Source organism: Vulpes lagopus, chromosome 2, assembly GCF_018345385.1.
Source record: "Vulpes lagopus strain Blue_001 chromosome 2, ASM1834538v1, whole genome shotgun sequence".
In the NCBI taxonomy this organism is placed as follows: Eukaryota; Metazoa; Chordata; class Mammalia; order Carnivora; family Canidae; genus Vulpes; species Vulpes lagopus.
In genome coordinates, this window is record NC_054825.1 from 77,623,890 (window position 1) to 77,645,147 (window position 21,258).

At 43.8% G+C, this 21,258-nt stretch overlaps 1 protein-coding gene across 4 annotated transcripts in view; it reads right to left on the minus strand.

The window, feature by feature from the left end:
- The window catches only part of CDIN1 (CDAN1 interacting nuclease 1), a 225,512-nt gene that overhangs the window by 12,967 nt on the left and 191,287 nt on the right, over positions 1-21,258 (minus strand). For 3 of the 4 annotated variants that reach the window (XM_041743810.1, XM_041743811.1, XM_041743807.1), the window contains one exon: positions 665-3,144. The exons of the other annotated variant lie outside the window; for it this stretch is intronic. In XM_041743810.1, coding sequence (XP_041599744.1) covers positions 3,015-3,144 — 130 coding nt within the window. In that variant the 3' untranslated portion in view covers positions 665-3,014. Of the gene's footprint in view, positions 1-664; positions 3,145-21,258 lie in introns of those variants that run through there. 4 annotated transcript variants of the gene reach the window in all.

Genomic DNA, 21,258 nt, shown 5'->3' on the forward strand with positions numbered 1-21,258 from the left:
GGTCGCGTGGCCCAGCAGGGACTGTCCAGTGGAGGACCTCATCAGAGCCCCAAGCAATCCCCGCGTGGCTGCAGTGAGTTAATGCACCTCCCTCCTGCCCCCCAAAGACCAACGATTTCTCATCTTTTCGAGGATGGAGTCAAGCCTTGCCAATCATGAACAGGTACACACGCTAGAGTTAAAATTATTTCCCCTGGAGAAAGTTCTGCTTTGGACCCCCTAAGCTTTTCCTTCTGTATGCGACTTTAGGAGTGTTGAGAAGAGCTGACATAGATCTCAGGAGAAGGCAGATGAAAAAAACCTCACTGTGTGTGTGTGTGTGTGTGTGTGTGTGTGTGTGTGTGTGTAGAGAGAGGGGTGGAAGGGAGTCTATGAAGTCACCTCAGCCATCCGTGGAGCTCTGCTCTCAGCTGATGCCAGCCACACTTCGGTTGGGGTCTCTGCTCGTGACAGTGGATGCCTGGCAAGCCTATACATGCCAGAGAGCTCATCGTTTAGTTTTACGTCAGACGCATACTCCTGCTTTCTGGGTTGGCCTCGTTTATTAGCACAGTTTGCAGAATGCTCCATAAAACAAGATTTGGCTTTCATGTTAATGTTCTAATGACAGCGGCAATTAAAACAAACACAAACAAACAAACAAATAAACAAATGTTGTCATGTCTACTTTCCAGGGCCATTTTTATTGTCTGAACTAAAAAATATAAACAAGTAAACACATATTGATAGAACACAGTAAGTATCTCCACCATAAGAGGAAAAGAATAAGGGGATTTTAAGCTTTCAATTTGGGGACAAAACTCCCTACACTCTTCCAACTGAAGAATCATAGATATAATTATCGCATTAGTTTAATGTGGGCAAAAGCTTGGTTTTGAATAACTTGTAACTCTATCATGATATGTACAGCTTACTGGTTTCTTTCCCCTTTCTTAGGGCCAAATTTTAAAACCTCCTTCATAAAGAGGAGGTGGGACCTTTGCCAGAAAACAGCAACATCCTCTCCTAACACATTATGTGGGGGCACCAGGTAGGAGGAGGGATATGAAATGCAAGCACTTATTTTAAAAATTTATCTGTGCCCCATCATACATTTGTCTAATGTAAAACAAATCCTTGACAGGAGTTTGACGGGGTTTTCAACATCTGTGTCGATAAATGTAATTTATTCTTAAACAAGAAAAAGCAGTTTAGGGTATGCCCTGAAAATGGTTGAACAGCAGTTTTGCGTCTAGTGTGTGCCCGTGTGTGTGTGCGCGCGTGAGTGCGTGCACAAAGGCAACAGCAGTGGTTTCAGACCACTCCACTGCCTTCACAGAGCCGGCGTGATACTTTGACGCTGAAACAGACGTCTGCTGGAGACCTCCTTCCCCTCAGCTTCCCTCCTTTCTTGTTCGGTGCAACCCACAATGGGGTTAAAATCCCCACGTCTGGACCTGACGTTCTGTGTCCTTCAAAAGGAAAGGCAGCTGGGAGACTTGTAAACCTTTAGGTACAGAACGAACGTGGCATATTTAGTCTTTTTTTTTTTTACATTTTTAAAAAATTTTTTTTATTTATTTATGATAGCCACAGAGAGAGAGAGAGAGAGAGGCAGAGACACAGGCAGAGGGAGAAGCAGGCTCCATGCACCGGGAGCCCGATGTGGGATTCGATCCCGGGTCTCCAGGATCGCACCCTGGGCCAAAGGCAGGCGCCAAACCGCTGCGCCACCCAGGGATCCCATATTTAGTCTTTTGAAAGCAGCAGACAGTGTATGGAACTTAGAGGTGTTTGTGGAAGTTCTACTTTTGTCAATACTTCCAAACCCATTATATGTATTCGATGTTATAAAAGATATTATGTATTTTCAACGTGGGGGCAAATATTTCACAAAGACATTCTTGGGGGACAAGTAAGCTTTTAGCCTCCCAAAAGACAGGTTTATTATGGATTTATTGATGTTTTTGCTTTCGGTTGAAATTTGGTTTGCAGAAACCAAAAAAGTGAACAAATATATTTTGTTTTGCTTGGTTGAAAAAAAATCACTCAAGGTCTATTTCTGGCACACTTCATTCGTTCATTGATGAGCATTGCTAATGCCTAGGTTATCTGAGTGTTATGTAATTACGTGGTATAAAATGCGGATGCGCTTTTAAAAAACTGTACTCCTAAAAATACTGACTACTACCCTACATACTGACAAGTAGCCGTGTTTAAAAATAAAATTTTGCCCAGGCTTGGCACCATGCTTCCACGGTCTCCCCTGAGCCCCTGATCCAGAGAAGTGTGGTTTCCAGACACGATGTAACCAATACTTTTACATGAGATAAAGGGAAAGTCTTTGGTGTTCAAATAAGCATTATAAAAAGAGGAAATTCTCATCAAGTGTATGTTTTTTCGGCTTGGCCTCCTGCCAGCAACATCAGGAAACCGTAAAGACTGGACAAAACAAGAATGGACTACCATCGGGGTCTCCTCGCAGGTGAGAGCAAAAAAATCTAGTTTCGGCCTCCATGCCCTCTGCTCTGCTAGGACTGGTGCGATATTATTCCGTGATGGTGATGCAACACTGGGGGCTTGAGAGTGCCCATGAAAAGGACAGGGGAGGGGCAGGGGATGAATGGAGGCTTAGGTAAAAAAAAAAATTAAGAGGGTGATTCGGGAACTGGGAGGAGAATTGATAAAAATCACACCTTTCAGTCCCCACATTTCTTCTTTTGTTCAGTATACAAGGAGAAACCATCCGGAAGGAAGAAAGATTATGACTATCTATAAACTAACTGTTTGACAGAGACAGAAATGCTGATAATGAGTGGGTTGTGCCTGCAGTTCTTGGCTGTTCACATCAGCAAGGATTGAAGGAAAACAGAAACTCTGGATGTGTTTGTCTAGAGAGGTAGTGGTGTGGCCACGGACAGCAAGGGTTCAGCTGAAGTTCAGGGCAGATGCTGCCAGCAGTTACACCGCAGGAAAGTAAAATTGCTTCCGGATTCATCTTTTCCTCCCGGCTCCTCTTCCAGGATCCATCAGGGTCAAGCTATGCTGTGGCACAAGGTGACAATGTCCGTGGGGAAGCAGGCTTTGAGCAGGATGCCCCTCTCCCGGTTACAGTCCAGCTCCTGGATAAAGCCATACCAATAGATGACTAAGCCCGGCCCGAATCTGCAAAGACACGAGAAGATCTGTGTGTGTAGTATCATGTATTCTATGGACATAATTCTAGAGGAAGGTGATCTTTGAAGCATTGCAAAGATGAGTAAGTGACATTGTTGCACCAATTGGTTTTGTTTTGGTTGCGACAATTGTGATCCAGAGCTGAGCTTAGAGCAATGAGCTTATTTCAGAGAAGGACTGCTACTATCTTGGACAGATTTATTACCTTTCGAGGAACCTGAAGGATCTCAGATACATGCATGACCTGGGTCACTTTTCAGTAAGGTGTTCTGAACTTGGGCTGATGGGAGTACCTAGCTGATGAAAGATAAAACCAGAGTCTCAATAGTGATGAGCTAGGGAGCACCAGACTTGGGATTTTATCTCCTAACGTGACCTTAACTCCTTCCCCATTTTCAAGTAACGGGGTGGAGTGGGGGAGGAGGGAACCAAAGAATGAAGAATAATATAAAAAGTGGAACAGCTCAAGGCCCTCTTTTCGTTATCATGTTCTAGGCACCAACTAACGGCCAGAGGTCCCTTCTGTCATCTGTTCTTTCAGCTCTAAAAATGAACAAAAACAAAAACCAAAAAACCCCAAATAAACCTATATGACAACTGGGATCTCTCAGAGAGACCTTATCCCTGACTCTTCTGTGCATACAACCTCTAAGTTTGAGCACAGCGTGAAATCTGGTTGTAGGTTCTTATCATGCAGATGATGGATAAGATCACGTGGACTTGTGAAGAAGCATAGACAGAGGCTGGCTTAAAACCTCCACCTTTCTAAATTGTGCCTCCAAATTATCTCCAAATTGGTTAGCAGCAGACTCAGGAAGCAGCCCTATAGACTACTTCACCCATCAGGAAGTTGAGACCTCTAGGCTGGGTTCATAAAGATGTAATCACTATCAATCACCGGGCACACGGAGATGTTTTGCACATCAGTTTCACGTTTTTCCTACCGAGAGTACTTAATTAAAGGGCAGCACTACTTTTGGTGTCATGTTGCAGGAATTTTACAGTGAAATCATAAATTATGAATGTTGGGTTAGTAAAAGGATGTCTAAAAACAGAACTGCTTTCTGTATTCTGACATTACAGCAGGCTGAGCCACGTTAGGCCAAAAAGCTTTTTCCTTCCATGATTTATTGCACGCTGCGGTGCGCTTGCCAAAACTAAGAGTACAGGATGGGCTGCAAGATACTGTATGCACAGGATCAAGTTCAGCTGGATGTCACAGAATGGCTTATTTGGGGATTCACATCAGTAGAGTAGCCAAGTTGTACACGAGATTAATTAAAACTTTTGGACAGAATCAGGAGATGGCAACCCATCTACTGCTGAGCGGCTCCAGGGGACATGGGAGCTGTGCACAGAGAGGTGGCCTTGGAGCACGAGGCTCCAGGAGGTTTCCTGGGACTGCCTGCAGATGAGCCTGGGGAGACCTTGCTTCCATTTAACCAGGGTTTTCTCAGAAACTTGTAGTAATAACCGTCTGCACGCACCATTTGGGATCTCCATTTTGCAGAAAACTGATTAGTATCAAACAATGTCCAAGTCTGGCAAGGGCAGCAAGATCTGCGATTATGAGGACCGTGTCCAAGAAGCCTCGAGATTTCCTGTCCGTGAAGCAGGCCCTAGTCACAGCCTCAACAGGCCGAACGCTAAGCTCAACACATTCCTCTGCTGTATTATGTGGCCGTTTGGGAGACCAGGATGTTCTTTGGAAAGGCACTAATATTTTTACAAAGGGAGGGGAAAAATGTGATCTAACCAGTCATGGAAAAGAACAAAAGAATATATGGAGGTCATAAACAACAAGCTCAGTATTTTAAGAGATTTCATAAAACAAAAACACATATCACCAGCCCTGAGAGCAAGAGCAGCGAGCACTTTCCCTGAACAGCTAAATCATAAGCCAAAGGACATGAAGCATGACAGCTCTTTACAAAAATGGCATTTTCTAGGCAGGAAAGCCAGGCTGGGGAACACCTCAACGCCCAAGAAAATGGATCTGTTTCACTCGTGAGGCAACAGATGATCTCTGCAACTTGAAAAGGTTTTGTGCCACTGTGACTGTGAACATTTCGTCGGAGTGGTTCACCACTCGGGCTTCCCGAAGGTGGTAGCACGGCTCTGTGAACGGTTTTCAGCATATAGGAGGAGGGACACCGAATAATGCTCTACCATCTTGGTTTCTTAGCCTTTGGATGCAATGATGTGAGCAACGGCACTACTGGCCCTCTCGCGGGGCTCAAAAGCTCTAACCATATAATAACCATCTAATGAAGAACAAGGCAACACCACTTGTCCTTGTAAGTAGCGACTAGTAGGTAAGGGCTTTCCGATTAGGTGTTCTTTAAATGACAAAAGTAATAGGGACGTATAGAATGTGACAGATTTGGAGATTTAATGATCGAATAAGATCTGGCCTCATTCCTGGTACCCACTGTAGTGTGGTTCTGCATTTTCTCCAACAATTCAGGTTGCAGAGATGATCAAAAGGCTGGCAAGAGGACGGCCTGGCAAGGTAGCTGTTTATGAAGAGGCTGGCCACATTAAGGAACTTTGTAGAATTAATTCCTTGTTTATCTGAACCAACAGAAGGGAACATTTCAGTTGATAATTCGGAAAAACAAAACAAAACAAAAAACCAAGCAATCCAACTCTTGCATTTCCTTTTGCAAAGGTATAAACCAGGGAGAAAACAGGACCTAGGAAATTTTTATGTGGGTCAAGTACATGCTCGTGGGTTGAGCGATTTCATCTCTTTGATGCCTATCTCCATTTATTGTGGCACTACTACACAAGGAGATCTGTGGGCAGGCAAACATATTAATGCTTGTGACTAATTAAAAAAAAAATCAGGAGGGATCCCTGGGTGGCGCAGCGGTTTGGCGCCTGCCTTTGGCCCAGGGCGCGATCCTGGAGACCCGGGATCGAATCCCACATCAGGCTCCCAGTGCATGGAGCCTGCTTCTCCCTCTGCCTATGTCTCTGCCTCTCTCTCTGTCTCTCTGTGACTATCATAAATAAATAAAAATTAAAAAAAAATCAGATGACTGTTAATGGTGTTTAAAAGGAAACAAGAGTCCCTGGGTCTGATGGGATGTGCCAAGCAAAGGGTTGGTTTGCTACTGGGATTGCAGTCCTCCCTACCAGCCCAATACACTCAGGAATGGGATGTCTATGGGTATCTGAATTGATTCTGTAAACACATTTCAAGGTTGACTGTAATTTGAAGGTTACGATACACATGGTCAAGTAGTAAATTCAAAGACTCCATCCAAACGGATTTTAAAAACTCCTGTGGAGCAGAGACTGGGATGCAAGGGACTTTTAAACAAGTCATTTTGCCCACAAATGAAATACCACCAAATCTGCTAAAAACAACAAATCCCTCCTGATAAAAGAAATGGGAGGTGTGACTCAAGAGCCATTGCGGACCTCGTGGGTGTGTATGAAAGTTGAAGTTCCTCGCAGGTAACAACAGCCTTCCTTATAAACCTGTTTGGAAGGTGCTTCTCTGGTTGGGTCTCATTTAGGACTGTTTAGAGAAATTAAATGAGAGGAGAATGAAAGCTGGGTTTTGTGCATATCTGTATCTAGGGATTCTCTGTGTCTTCATTTGTCTCCGCCAGATTGTGACCCTGCTGAGGGCAGAGACCAGGCTTCATTTATCCGCGTGTTCTCCAGGCCTAGCACGGTGCCTGGCACGTGATGGTGACTCTCAAGGACAGGAGAATGTGGAGTTAATAGGATGACACAGCCCTGTGCTGGTTGCCGAATCAGTGGCAGTCCAGGGGTGGGCATGCTGGCAGGACTCAGCCGCTGCCATGACTTGGCATTTTTTATTAGTGACCCAGAGGAGCACACTGATGGCATACCTGCAGATCACAAGGATGATGGCGACAGTTACAACAACGCAGATTGCTACCCCCTTTCTTAGCACTTATTATGTGCCAGACACTGTTCTAAGCACTGCACCCAGATCAACCCACTTAATTCTCAGGGCAACCCCGCGAGGTAGGTGCAACTCATGTCCCCATTCTGCAGATGAAGAAACTGAGGCACAGAGCAGTTAAGGAGCTCGCCGAAGGTCTCATAGCTAAAAAGTGGAAGGACTGGTTTTGGAACCCAGGCAGTCTGGTTGCAGGGTCTGTGCTGGTCTCACTATGAGGTAGCGATCAACTGGGGATGCAGGGGGCATCCTGTTAGACTTTAACCAGAAAGAGAGAGGAAGGGCTCCTTATACCTGTGAGACGAGGGTTCTGGTGTCCTGTTTTGAGAGGACTAGCTCAGGTCTGGCATTGATCTGGAGGAGAATGCTAGGACATCCAAGGAACTGTTAGAATAACACAGTACGTGTGAATTAGAAAAAAACACGGGGTGTTAACGGGTGGTAATGTGCCCATTCAGCAGCCTCTGATTTTTAGGGCTCTCTTGGGGAAAAGTGGTTAGATGCATGCTGCAGCTCGTGAGCAGACTTAGGGCAACATCTTAAAGTTCCCGAGAACTGTATATTGATTCAACTTGAATAACAATTTATGTACAAATGGAGCTTTTGAAAACACAAGAGTGAGCAGCCTTACAAATTAGTGACATTTCTGTGACTGGATCTATTAAATCAAGGCTGGGTTTTCATCAATTAAGAAAATATATATGGAGCTGGCATATAAGTGTTGTTGTTGTTGTTGTTGTTGTTGTTGTTTTTTAATAAAAAAATCCTGCATACTCAGAGTTTTTTGAGAAATTAGCTGATCTGGCAACACTCAGCTGGAGCTGAGCAACAGCTGCCCCCTTTAGACAAGACATAGGTTTCAGGTTTGGTAAAGTCTCCACCATTCTCTGTTACTCCCTGATGTTGGGGCTCCACACCAGGTGCCATTTATCATGGTGCTTGTGCTACGGACTTTAATTGTAGAGACCCATTTCTCCATACGCACATCTCTATCAAGTTGGGGACTGCAAAAGATGACTTCAGAAGGTTTCAGGTCTCAAGAAACAAATGGAAGAAATCACATTTCTTACGTCCTGCTTACTTTGCTCACTTCTGTTGTCCACCTGGCCCCACGGGCATTTGAATTCTTGACCCCAGCCCTGAGATCTAACTTAGAGGTTACCAAACATGGGCCAGAGAGACTCTCGAGATAATAGATCTTAACACACACCAACCACTATCCTCAGACAGAAAAAGTTAACAGGTCTCATTTTTAAAATGCAGAGGAAATAGAATTCACAGTAGCTTTCCATCATCATGTATTGTCTAAGTGGATGAGATATAAAAGCACAGCTCTAATCACATGAGGGAGAACAAATATTGTTGTTTGTTTTAAAGATTTTTAAATTTGGCAAGATTGGGGGAAGTTGTTCTAAGTGGTTAGAACTTCTATAGGTGGATATGCTACATACAGCTGAAGAGCATATACAAAGGAGGGTCTGTGAAATGGGTAATTTTTTAAAAAAAGATTTTATTTATTCATTCACAAGAAACACACACACAGAGAGAGAGGCAGAGACACAGGCAGAGGGAGAAGCAGGCTCCTTGCAGTGAGCCCGATGTGGGACTTGATCCCAGACCCTGAGATCACACCCTGAGCTAAAGGCAGACACTCAACCCCTGAGCCCCCCAGGCGCTCCCAAAGTGGGTAATTCTAAGGCATATTTGAAGATGTGTGAAAATACCTGGCAAATTTGTACCTAATCTGTACCTACACATAAGGTTCATCTTTACAGAGCTACAAAAAGAGCTAGAAGGAAAGGCACTTAGGTACGGGATCAGGTCCCATTTAGAACTCACTCTACAGACAGCAGTCTCTACTGAAGGGAAGAGAGGTGCACAAGAGAAGCATCAACCCGAATTAGGCAACGACAGGAATGACAAAAGGCCCCCAGCAGGGGTAGTCTGGGCGCTCCGAACTGCAGCTAGGAGACACAGACCAATACTGCAATCAGCCGACTTCTAAGATGACCTCAGTGATCCCTGCCTCTCGGGATTCAGGTCCTCATGTAACCCCTTCTGCTTGAACATCGGCTGGATCTAGTGACTTGCTTCTAACAAAGGAAAATAGAAAAAGTGATGGGATGGCACTTCCGTGATTAGCTTATAAGAGACCGACTTCCATCTTGTTACCAGACACTTTCTCCGGCTTTTTTGGCTTGTATACTTTGATGAAGCCAAATATCACCTGGGAGAGGCCCATGAGGCAGGGAACTGAAGATAGATGGCCTGTGGCCAGTAGAGAAGAATGTGGTCCATAGTGAGACAGCTCCCAAGGAGCTGAATCCAGCTGACATCCACTGAGTGAGTTTGGAAGGACTTCTTTCTGCAGTCAAACCTTCAGGTGAGACCACACTCCCTAGGCCAATGCCTGGATGTAGCATGAGACACAGGGGAGAAGAGAGCCCAGCTAAGCTATGCCCATGTTCCTGAATGGTGCAGAAGTGAGGTGACAAATGTGTGTTATCTCATTTGGTTTGGGGGTAACTTGCTGTATAGTCCCCCCACCCCATTCTTCACATACGTGGTATGGAAAGGCTTATTGGCTTTTTATTCCAGTTATACTTTAACTCCGAATCCATAGCAGGAGTTACTCAATGAGGTCATGAGTAAGTCACAACTCTTCATCAAGGCTGATCAGTCATAAAGCTCTCTGTCCTTCTACACTAACGGAACTTCCTGGCTTCTCACTTGGTCCATACACCAACACCTCTGCCTGCTGCGTATCTAGGACACTGAGGTTACCCAAGGATACAGAAAAGTCATATATAGAATGAAGCATTCTGCATGTTTTCTCCAGTCCTGTGGTTCTGGTGTTGCTTGGTTATCACGCTTCTGAGTCTACAAATATGAGGGAGATGGAGACACAGTGACAGGCTGGTTATAGGCAGAAGAGGTGCCAGGCAAGGCGAGTGACTGGTGACAACTCGGGAAGAGGCATTTTCTTTGAAGATTTTTATTTAGGGGTGCCTGGGTGGCTCAGTGGTTGAGCGTCTGCTTGGCTCAGGGTGTGATCCCGGGGTCCTGGGTTCGAGTCCCATTGGGCTCCCTACATGGATCCTGCTTCTCCCTCTGCCTAGGTCTCTGCCTCTCTCTGTGTGTCTCTCATGAATAAATAAAAACTTTAAAAAAGATTTTTATTCAACAGAGAAAGGGAGCATGAGCAGAGGAAGGGGCAGAAGCAGACCCCCCGCAGAGCAGAGCCCCCCCCCCCCCGCCCCCGCTCCCAATGTGGGATGGAAAACCTCCAACTATGGCAACCTAAGGCCGTCTGGTGTTGGAGAACTAGGCTTCATCAATCACAGGCATTGGGGACAGTCCAGAATCAGTAGATGCTGGTTATGGTAAAAGCAGCAGGGCAACCTGCAAGAGATTTTTTACAAGATTGCCACCAAGAAAGTTTTACAAATGGTAACTCAGTAAGTTCTTAGCTATCCAAAAGAATTTAGCTGTCCTCACATAGGTCTCCTAGGGTGTCAGGGTATGGCTGTTGGACAGAAGTTATGAATCATGTCTTTCCTTGGAAGAGTTTCTATGAGAGACTCAGAGGTAAGGACAGAAAACTTGGGCCCCTAAATTCAGGAGGGACTTGCTTATGCTTTTAATGCTTTCTTAACTATATATAAAAAAATACACCGCCTTTCCTTGCCCCACCTCTACACTATTCTTCATAAAGCAGCCGTTTCTTGGATGGTATTTTTACTTATGGAGAAAAGGGAGAAAGGTTAAGAGTCTGTTGTTAGACTTTTCCTTTAGGCATCCTCAGAGAGTGCTGAAATGAAAGGTAGATGAAGGGAGTCACAGGTTTCCGATCACACTGTTAAATACCATTTTGCTAAATGAGCCCTCGTAACTAACTCCCTGGTTGGTTTCCTGAGATTTCAGAGAGCTCTTGACCAGGCATTATGTTATATAAGGGTTTTGTCTAAAAACACATATAAGGAGCTCCTGGTTGGCCCAGTTGGTAGAGCATATGACTCTTGACCTCAGGGTTGTGAGTTCAAGCCCTATGCTGGACGTTGAGATTACTTAAAAATAAAATCTGACCAAAAAAAAATATACATAGGATAGAATTCCAATAACTGTCCTCAAGAGGTAACATTTATCACACTTATGGCACAACAGGCAGTGTCGCAGCCCTTTTACATAGAGGTTTGATGTTCACAAGCAACCTATGATTGTCCCCATTTCACAGAAGAAAAAAAAAAGACACCAAAAGGGAGGCTTTGAACTCCAGGGGCTAGGTCTGTGGCTTGTACTTGCAACCACTCTACGAGACTGTCTCTTACTATGCCTTGTATTTATACAGCAGTTTATAACAGTCATTCAACTTTGAAAAATATTTACAACACCTGGAAGAGAGCTGAGCAGGGGCCTGGAATGCGGGCGACTCATCAAAAGCCCAGTATAGGAGTTGAGATCCATCTGTCTACAAGGAATAATTCTTCAAGTACAAAGTCAATCATTTCACACTAAAAAGTTTATCTAGCTACTCATTTCGATTTAAGTGTCACCATGTTTAGGAAGTATATGAAAAAGCAACTTATAATTCAGGTAAAAGAAATTAAAATGATTACATTTGAGGGAACATATTTAAAGCATCTGACAATCAGTAAAGTAAACGAGGGAATGAGAATTACTGAATCACTGCGTACAGTGCAGAGAAGAGAATGGTTTCCTCGCTGTGAGGGGATTGAGAAGTTATGGAGCAGAATCTAAACACGAGGAAAGAGGAGTGAATCCAGAACACTGCCTCAGCCTGTTCATATAAATGGAAATAAACAGCTGGAATAAGTTATGAGGAAGACTGAGGGAAGCAACCAGTCTAAGTGAGCCTATCAGGTAGAGATTGGTTTTCCCAGAAAAGAAGGTTCAGGCTTGTTAAGTGGGGTTGATGCAGTGAACTCCAAAGGCCCATCCTTGCTCCGAAAATACCGCTAGTGTAGAGATGTAGCTTATGATTGTGGCACTAACTTGGCTTCTCTATTTTCAGCTCTATAAGAAAATCACCACCTATTAAAAAAAAATCAGTATGCTTGTTATCTCTTTTGCTAATATATAAGGGAGGGGTGGTGGGATTCATATACTATTACAAAATTTGCCTCTACTACATAGAATAAAGGTCACTCATGAGTTTGACCTAATATTCCCCTTCTCAGAGCTGAATCTCCATGATTACATTAAAAAAAAAAAAAAAAGGATTGTAGATTGTAGCTGCACTACAGTTCTACAATATAAATCTGGATTGACACACCAATAATTTTTTCCCCCAAGGATTTTGTTTAAGAGCGAGCAGGAGAGTGCAAGCGCGCCCAGGCATGAGTGCAGGTAGGGCCAGAGGGAGAAGCAGACTCCCCTCTGAGCAGGGAGCCCAAAGTGGGGCTCCATCCCAGGACCCTGGGATCATGACCTGAGCCAAAGGCAGATGCTTAACCGACTGAGTCACCCAGGCGCCCCACAATTTTCAACCGCGAGATAACAAGGGGACTTAGGGAGTGATTTGATGAGCTTTTCATGTTTCTTGTTCAGGAGGGTCTTCAAACAAAAATAATTGTATTGATTCAAATCTTTGTTTCCAACCCTAGATCTTTTACTTCAATTCACAGGCAAATTAAAAAAAACAAAACAAAACAAAACAACAACAACAAAAACTCTTCTCCAAAAGAAAAATCCTAGCACAGAATATATATATTCTAAGTTTTTTCTCTTTCTCCTTTTGAGTTGCTGTGTGGGCTCTGGGCTCTTTTCTGAGGATGTGTGCAGACATGTGGCTGTTGGAAGCCAATTGTTTCGCCATCAAAAAGACTTGCATGTGGTTTTTATGAAGGGTGCATTCTTAAACACACAGTTCAGGATGGCAGAGAAATCTAAAACATCTTGTAATTGTTTTAAAATAAACTCTTCCACTATTTATTTAGTTTTAATCTGCATGTTGTAGATTGGTTATGCACTTGTTAATCACTGTTGTATGTATCTCAAGACAGAGTTGTAAATAACTTTTCAGTCCAAGTGAAATATGCTTGCACATGTTTATATGCAAAATGTGTGTATTTATGCCTATGTGTAAATATGTGTACAATAATAATAGATTAGTGATCATATAATATAGCATCATAAAGTTCTGGCACTATGGTCAATTTAATATACAAAGCAAATATTCTTTTTCTGCAGTTTCTAGAGATGAAATAAAAATATTAACTTGGTTGTTTCATTTACTCCCTTGCTTGGCAGGTCTGGGTTTGCAAAACGAAGTGACTAAAGCAAGAGAACACTGCTTACGAATACTCCCTCGATTTGTAGATCTCGGTTATTAAAAATGCAATCTAGCTCTTCGTAACATCAACTCACTAGAATTTTGATAATAAGTTAAAATATAAATACTCATTCATGTCAGGCCCTTATGCCACATAGAAAATAAACAGAAAATACATTATTTTGAAGAAAAGTTAAAATGTATATAAATATACAACCACAACCACCTGAAATTCTCCTTGATGTTTATATAAGTTGGCATTTTCATGTCGACATTAAATTGCCTGGAAAAGTGCTTAATTTCCACTCTACTTTGTCCTGGGTTGGATATGCTTAGATGCCATACTTAGAGTCTGCAGCCCGTCATGAATCTCTTCTCACAGGAGGAAAACAGATGAGCGGGATAGAAACCAATGGCAAAAACTCTTTTGTCTTTCATCTGCTGTCTTTAATACCTGTTTCCTTGAAGAAATGCTAATTTCTGGGACTGGGTCAGCCCCTCTGCATTTCATTTATCAGAAATGGACATGCGCGTGCGCGCACACACACGAATCTGCACATAAGCTTGTGCATGGCTTCACAGGATAGGGCAAGCTCATGTGGTCAGGACCAGCTCTGTCCATGGCACCTGTGTTCCAGTTCTTCTGTGTATAAAATGGGTGCTGATGAAGAACTGGCAAATAGAAAATAAAAGGGAATCAAAACACAACTTGGGGATAGTCAGGTACTGAGATAAGAATTATCCCCTAATCTTTATCCAAAACGTCTTCTGAAGGTAATAATTCTGAGCAGGGTTTAGCAGACATTTTCTGTGAGGACACAGTTATTGGGCACAAGGATCCTAGAAAATGTTTCTTTTGCATGTGAATATTTTAAAAATGTAAAGAGCATCAACCCGTGTCCCCTGTAAGTTGCCTGTGATGAACAAGGTCAGTGGACCAAATGGTTTTCCCTTAAAGGTGTTTGATCAATACTTTGCAACTTGAAACGAAACAAAACAAGCCCACAAAACTACACAAAGCCCGTGAATCCATCCTGCGTAGAGACAAGTCACAAGAGACTTTTCCGCTTCTTAAATAGCTTATAACTCAAATTTTAATAAAATGTGAATAGATTTTGTTCCTACATTAAGTGTAAAACAGAAGTTATCAACTGAATACACAAAACACTCAACGGTCCACAGCAAAAGAATAAGTTCAACGACCTGGTATTCTTAAAGTCTTCTAGACAAGGAGAGTTCTCAGCTAAGCTGCATTTATTCATATAATGGCCCTTTTAATTCTCTCCATTATAGATTTACCTTTTGAGATGAGAGTGGGATTAGGGGCCAGAAACACACAAAGAAGTGGTGGGATCAGATGCATATTGAGATTATTTCGTTATGAAATGGGGTGATCACTTAAGTCTGATAGCCTTGGTTTCTGTTTAAAATGAGGACACATGGAGTGGACAGCACATCCTCAAATGGGAAGAATAGAGAAATACCAAACACCTAAACCCTAAAAGTCACAAAGTACCCAAGCTCATGTTTACTTTGAAAACATTTAAGTACTATGAATAAGAGGACACTTCAGGGGGACCTTGGGTGCAAATTCTATCCATCTAGAATTTATACCCCAGTCTCCTTTTAAAAGTTGGGGTACTTTACAAAATTAGTTGTGTGAATTATTACATTTTCTCAGTTATTTCCCCAGGGAAACATTTCAAAGGCAAATCCATCATTTCAACTGATTTAGTGTTTGATGCCAGAGAACTTATAATTGATATGACAACCAAAATGGTTAGTGATCACCATACTGGTAAAGCCTGGGCTGACGACACAAATAGACGAACTGGTCAACATCCAACACAGACTACCACGGACTTGCTCTAATAAATTTCGAGCTTACTTCTCAACTTTACATTTCTAACTTACTGAATACTACAATTTAGTCATGTGCTATAAAATATAAAAGGTTTTCTTATATAAATATTGCCTACTGCAAATAGGTTTTGTCACATAGTCTTAGTATTAGGTAGAGGGGGAATGGGGTCTCCTTTCCTTGGCTCAGTTCTCGAAAGATTACAAGGTAATCCAGAGTTCAGTCAGACGTTTATCTTAAGGCACAAAGAGATTTATGGGTTCTGGATATATAAAAGTCTGCTTAAAATAAAAAAAAAATATTGGAATTTTCATCTTTGGCAAAGTCAAATAACTAAAGGATTAAGGCTGATACATGTTGCCCTATAAATCTATCGTTGACCAAACGTGACACAATGCTTCAGGTATGTCAAATTCCAACTTTCTCTAAATGGGTAGTTAAAATTTTCTCTCACAATAAATACTTCACGATAAGAAAAACCTTGTCGGCTACCAACACAGTCCTCAAAAGCAAACTTTCCAATTGTACAGATCTACAAAGGTAGGTCAATGCTGGAAAGGGAGGGGAAATTAGAAGTTGGAACCTTCTGGGTCATTAGCAAAAAAATAAATAAATAAATAAAATAAAAGGCCATGTAATGGAATACAGTTAAACAGTTCTTAGAAAAAAATAAAATATAACCTGGCCTTGCAGTTATCAAACACTTCCAGAATATATAAGGGCAGCTTGTATATTAGCAGCCCACAGGGGTTAGCCAGTAAGTACCAGCTGAGCAGATACAGGACCGCAGGGATGAATATCACTGTAGAGCTCCTGCCCCAGGAGATGCTGGGAGTGATAACATGCATTTGGAAAACGAAATCCTTTGCTGTAACCCTTAGTCATATTGGGAACTAGAGTTACTTTTAAAGGGGAGAAGATAAGGGGCACCTAGATGGCTCAGTGGTTGAGCATCTGCCTTTGGCTCAGGGCGTGATCCCAGGGTCCTGGGATCGAGTCCCACATCGGGCTCCCTATAGGGAGCCTGCTTCTCCCTCTCCCTGTGTCTCTGCCCCTCTCTCTGGGTCTCTCATGAATAAATAAAACCTTAACAAAAATAAAGAGGGAAAAGATGAGCCTTAAAAGTATGCCCAAATTGCATATCCTGAAGAGTCAGTTGTAGAGGTTCTGCTGTTTGGAATCTAGGTTTTCCAGATTGTTACAGGGAGAGGATGCAGTGCCTTAAGATCTGGTAGGAAGCACCAGTTCCCCCCGCTGGAAGGGATGCTACTGGTGTCTGTGGTCACGAAGCGAGCTGGGCAGGGATTGGTGGCGGCCAAGGAAAACTAAACATCCAGGAGCCAATTGCTGCACGCAGGTGGCTCTCGAGTCCTTTAAATACAATCAGTTTAGGTTAGGCTTTTGTTTACAGTAGCTTTTATCTATAAGATAAGGTTGTAAAAATGTCAAAGTGAAGTACTACCATTCCTGGCAGTATCTCAGCAGGTTCATCTGTTTTACTTCTTCCTACCTTTCCAAATACCTTAAGGTGTTTAAGATGAGTGAAAAGATATCAAACTATTAAAGTGAACTGTATTTGTGTATGACACAGGGATTTGCACCCGGTGAACCACTGCGGTGCCTGTGTTGTTCCCAAGTGCGGCAGGAGGAGCCTGCGGGTGCTCCTCACTGCTCTACTCTTCAACATATCAGCTCTACAGAATGATCTTTATATGCCCTTTTCAATAGTGTGCCTTTAAGAAAGAGGGGAGTCTGATGGCTGTAAGTAGGGGTAAGGCTTGGAAACAGAGAATTGGGCTCGGGGAAAGAATATAGCAAATGTTCTCATTTTATTGTTTAAACTGAACTTTGAAGGTCAATGGTATAGTTACAAAAATTTCAGTTTAAGCCCTGAAAGATCCAACCTGATGTTGTGTTTAAAGGCATTTTTTAGTTAATGGATCCGTAAAATGAGGCTGAACTGGGAAAGTGGGTGATGGGGGTGGGGAGCTCCAAGAGTGTGAAAAGCACCCCTCTCCCCCTGGGCCAGCTGCAGACGCAGGGCAAGGTGGTAGGCAGGATGGCCATGAGCAGCAGATCCACGGGAGGGCAGGTCGGCTGGTGGGGACCTGCCAACAGACCTTAACGCTGGAGAGGGTGGCAGGCTCTCTGGGGTATGTTAGGGTTAGGATAGTCTCCACTGGGTGGACCCTCACCTGTCATTCTTTGGGTTTTGAGTCATTCTCCAGGTCTGGGCTTCGTGAGTAATCATTCTGTTTGATCCGCTTCCCAATACAACCAAAGTAAGGCATTCTGGTGAACATAATGCACTGCGGTTAACCTCGTTTCTGGCTCTGCTCACCTAGAGTCAAAGAATGCTCGACTCATCTATGGGTATGGTCCCCATCTTTGTGAGTGGCAGGGGATGGAGACAGTTTGATTATTACTTCCTTGAGTACAATAATACCACTGATAATCCTATTTACAGTCACCATAACCATCGTCCTAGCAGTAGCTGGTACTTGCAGAGCCATCACTATGTGCCAGCTACTCTTCTGAGCTCTTTGCACACGTAGACTCATTTAAAACCAAAGCTCCATGAGCAGCTAATAGGAGTGCTTATATTTTAATGTTGAGAAAACTATTAGAGCTCCACTAAACAGATCACAGGGACAATGAAGAGAACTAACACAGGAGTGCTTTCTTAGGCCTGCTGCTGTGCCTACCACTTCACACAAGTCACTGCGCTTAAAACCTGCAATGAGCTGATGAGGTCAGAAGCACCAAGTGCCATTTTACCAAAGGGGGGAAAAAACACTGATGCAGAGGTGAGGTGCCATATCATACAAGGAATAAAGCTCCAAGGTGGCCACAATGCCAACCCACATCAGTCCCAAGTTGACCTCCCTCACACTGTTTTTCTTTAAAGATTTATTCATGAGAGACATAGAGACAGAGGCAGAGACACAGGCAGAGACACAGGCAGAGGGAGAAGCAGGCTCCTCTTGGAGGGCCCAATGTGGGACTCAATTCCGGGACCCCAGGGTCATGACCTGAACCAATGGCAGATGCTCAATCGCTGAGTCACCCAGGTGCCCTCCTCACACTGTTTTGTGCTTGGGGCTCCCCCTCAATACTTTCTCAAACCCTTAAGAGAACATCACTCCAAACCCCTTCCCACCCCCATCTCTAGTTAAGCTCCTGTATGTGTAGCTTCAACACAAGCTCTGTACGACAGGACTCTTCCACACAGTACAAGTCCTTCGTCTGCCAGATAATGTGGGTGCTGGAAGATGATCATCTTCATGGATCTCCCGTTTTTAATTCCCTGTGTCCTCCTGGTCTATCTAGAAAGCAGGCATAATAGCCTTGAAATCCTGGAGCCACAGTGGATTTGAGAATAAGCTTCACAATACTTTCCCTTGTGTATGTCCATTGCTGCCCCATTACAAGAATTCTTACCCAAGGGTAGAATCTAATAAAGAAACTTCCCAACCCTTGTTCCCCCCTTCCCAATCCATGAATGGGTAAATTTATGGCCGGAGGTCTGGAAATAAACCCACTTACAAGAAGAAAACTGGATAGTCCAGTACTCATCAAGGCAGGGCCAGAAGTACCTCACCCAGACTCACTGCCAGGGGAGAAAAGTCAAAAGGGGGGAACCAATGGGTATGACATGTGAGTTGAGAGTCGAACATCTCCTGCTTTATAACTAAACTAGATGCTTCTCTAAGCCAGGAGGCAGGAAAGGTCACCTCACAGTCATTCCTGCCTTTAGAAAGAAAGGCGGGTCAGCATCATGTGACCAGGAGAAACTACTCCAAAAGAGATTTGATAGAAAACCAGGTGATGTCAGTGATTTAAATTTAAATATGGGGGATCCCTGGGTGGCTCAGCAGTTTAGCGACTGCCTGCCTTTGGCCCAGGGCGTGATCCTGGAGTCCCGGGATTGAGTCCCACGTTGGGCTCCCTGCATGGAGCCTGCTTCTCCTTCTGCCAGTGTCTTTATCTCTCTCTGTGTCTCTCATAAATAAATAAATAAATAAATAAATAAATAAATAAATAAATAAATCTTTAAAAAAAAAAAAATTTAAATATAAGTTCCTGTTCATGACCTGACATTGCTGTGTCAGTTTCCATATTCAGGCCCCGGGTTACATGACAAGAGGGGCTGCGCACCCCAATGCCAGGCCAGGGTCTTGGAACCTCATTGTACTAATCCTTAACTACCTCCTGTTAAGTTTTAGTCTTCACAAGGCTCTTAGCTTAGTAGTTCATCTTTTAACAAATGATTATTTAAAAAAGCAAAACAAAACAAAAATGGGCCCCTGGGTGGCTCAGTGGTTGAGCATCTGCCTTTGGCCCAGGGCGTGATCCTGGAGTCCCGGGATTGAGTCCGCATCAGGCTCCTCGCAGGGACCCTGCTTCTCCCTCTACCTGTGTCTCTGCCTCTGTTTCTCATAAATAAAATCTTAATAAGAATAGCCTTGAGTAAAACAAACAAACAAAGAATAGCCTTGAGTATCTTAAACTAATATTTAAAGACTGTAGAGAGATGATAAAGGAAACTTCTGACTCAGGAAACAAAAGGTGGCTGCTGTTTGAGATTCCCCTGACAACAGTAACACAAAACAAACATTTGGGACCCCAAGGCTTGCCCTTAAAGTGGATGGGGACCTCACAGTAGGTCTTCAGGAAGCCCAGGAGCAAGCACCCAGTTTCTTTTCTTTTTTTTTTTTTAAGATTTTATTTATTTATTCATGAGAGATACACATACAGAGAGAGAGAGAGAGAGGCAGAGACACAGGCAAAGGGAGAAGCAGACTCCATGCAGGGGGCCGAAGGACTCGATCCCAAGTCCCCGAGATCACGACCTGAGCCAAAGGCAGAAACTAAACTGCTGAGCCACCCAGGGATCCTCAAACACCCGGTTTCTAAAATGTGGCCAGTTCCTTTGTTTTCTTGTGGTTGAGAAGCTGCTTTATTGGACAACTGTAGGAAAGAAACATTAGATGAAGGAATTTTTATTTATTTATTTTTTTAGTAACAGGTAAAGGATGATTCAACGGACAGGTCATGCTTCTGTGAACTCTGGTTCTGTCTTAAGACCACAGACGAGGGGCGCCTGGGTGGCTCAGTGGTTGAGTGTCTGCCTTTGGCTCAGGTTGTGATCCCGGGGTTCCAGGATCAAATCCCACATCGGGCTCCTTGCAAGGAGCTTCTTCTCTTTCTATGTCTCTGCCTCTCTCTGTGTCTCTCATGAATAAATAAAAAAATCTTTAAAAATATAAATAAAAAAAGATCGCAGATGAGAAACCCACCATGCCTCCCTCAGGTGTTCCAGTCCCCACACAATGCTAGCCTCCTTCCTGTCCTCACTGCACAACACAGAGCGTCACCTTCTGCCTTCCCGAGAAGGGTCCACCGTCTTCTAGGTGCTCTTAGAAGTCGGGGAGACACACAAGTTCGGAGGCTGTGTGAGGAGGAGGAGGCCCATGTTGCCAGAGAACAGTGGCAGCCCGGAGGAGGTCAGGGAAGGCCTGGAGCAGAGGAGGCAACCTCTGGAATAAGTCTCTAAATCAAGGTTCACTGACTTCCAGCAGGGGGACAGGCACAGGCAGCCAGGGCAGCGACAGAGAGCATGGGGGCTTCTGAAGTGTTGCAGGACAGGTCGGAAGAGAACCAGAGAACCAGGCCTGTGGGCAGGGAGAAGCTGGGTGGGAGGTGGGTGGGGCGCTGAGGGCCTAGGGGCCCAGTCCCGCTGACCAGGGCCTTCTGAGGCCTTCTGAGACCGTCTGCCCCGGGGGAGGTTCCTCTTCCCACGGATCCCAGGGCAGGCGCACCAGCCCTTTGCCCCAGGGGGATCTGCTTTCCTGAAACCCAAATACCCAGGGCTGCATTTCTGTGTGCAATTTCTGAGCTAAATATTTACTTTTGTGGGGCCAAAGTATCTACTACAGCTCACTTATTTGGGGGTAAACACATTAGAGCAAAGTATACATTAAAACAACTCTCTCCCACTCCACC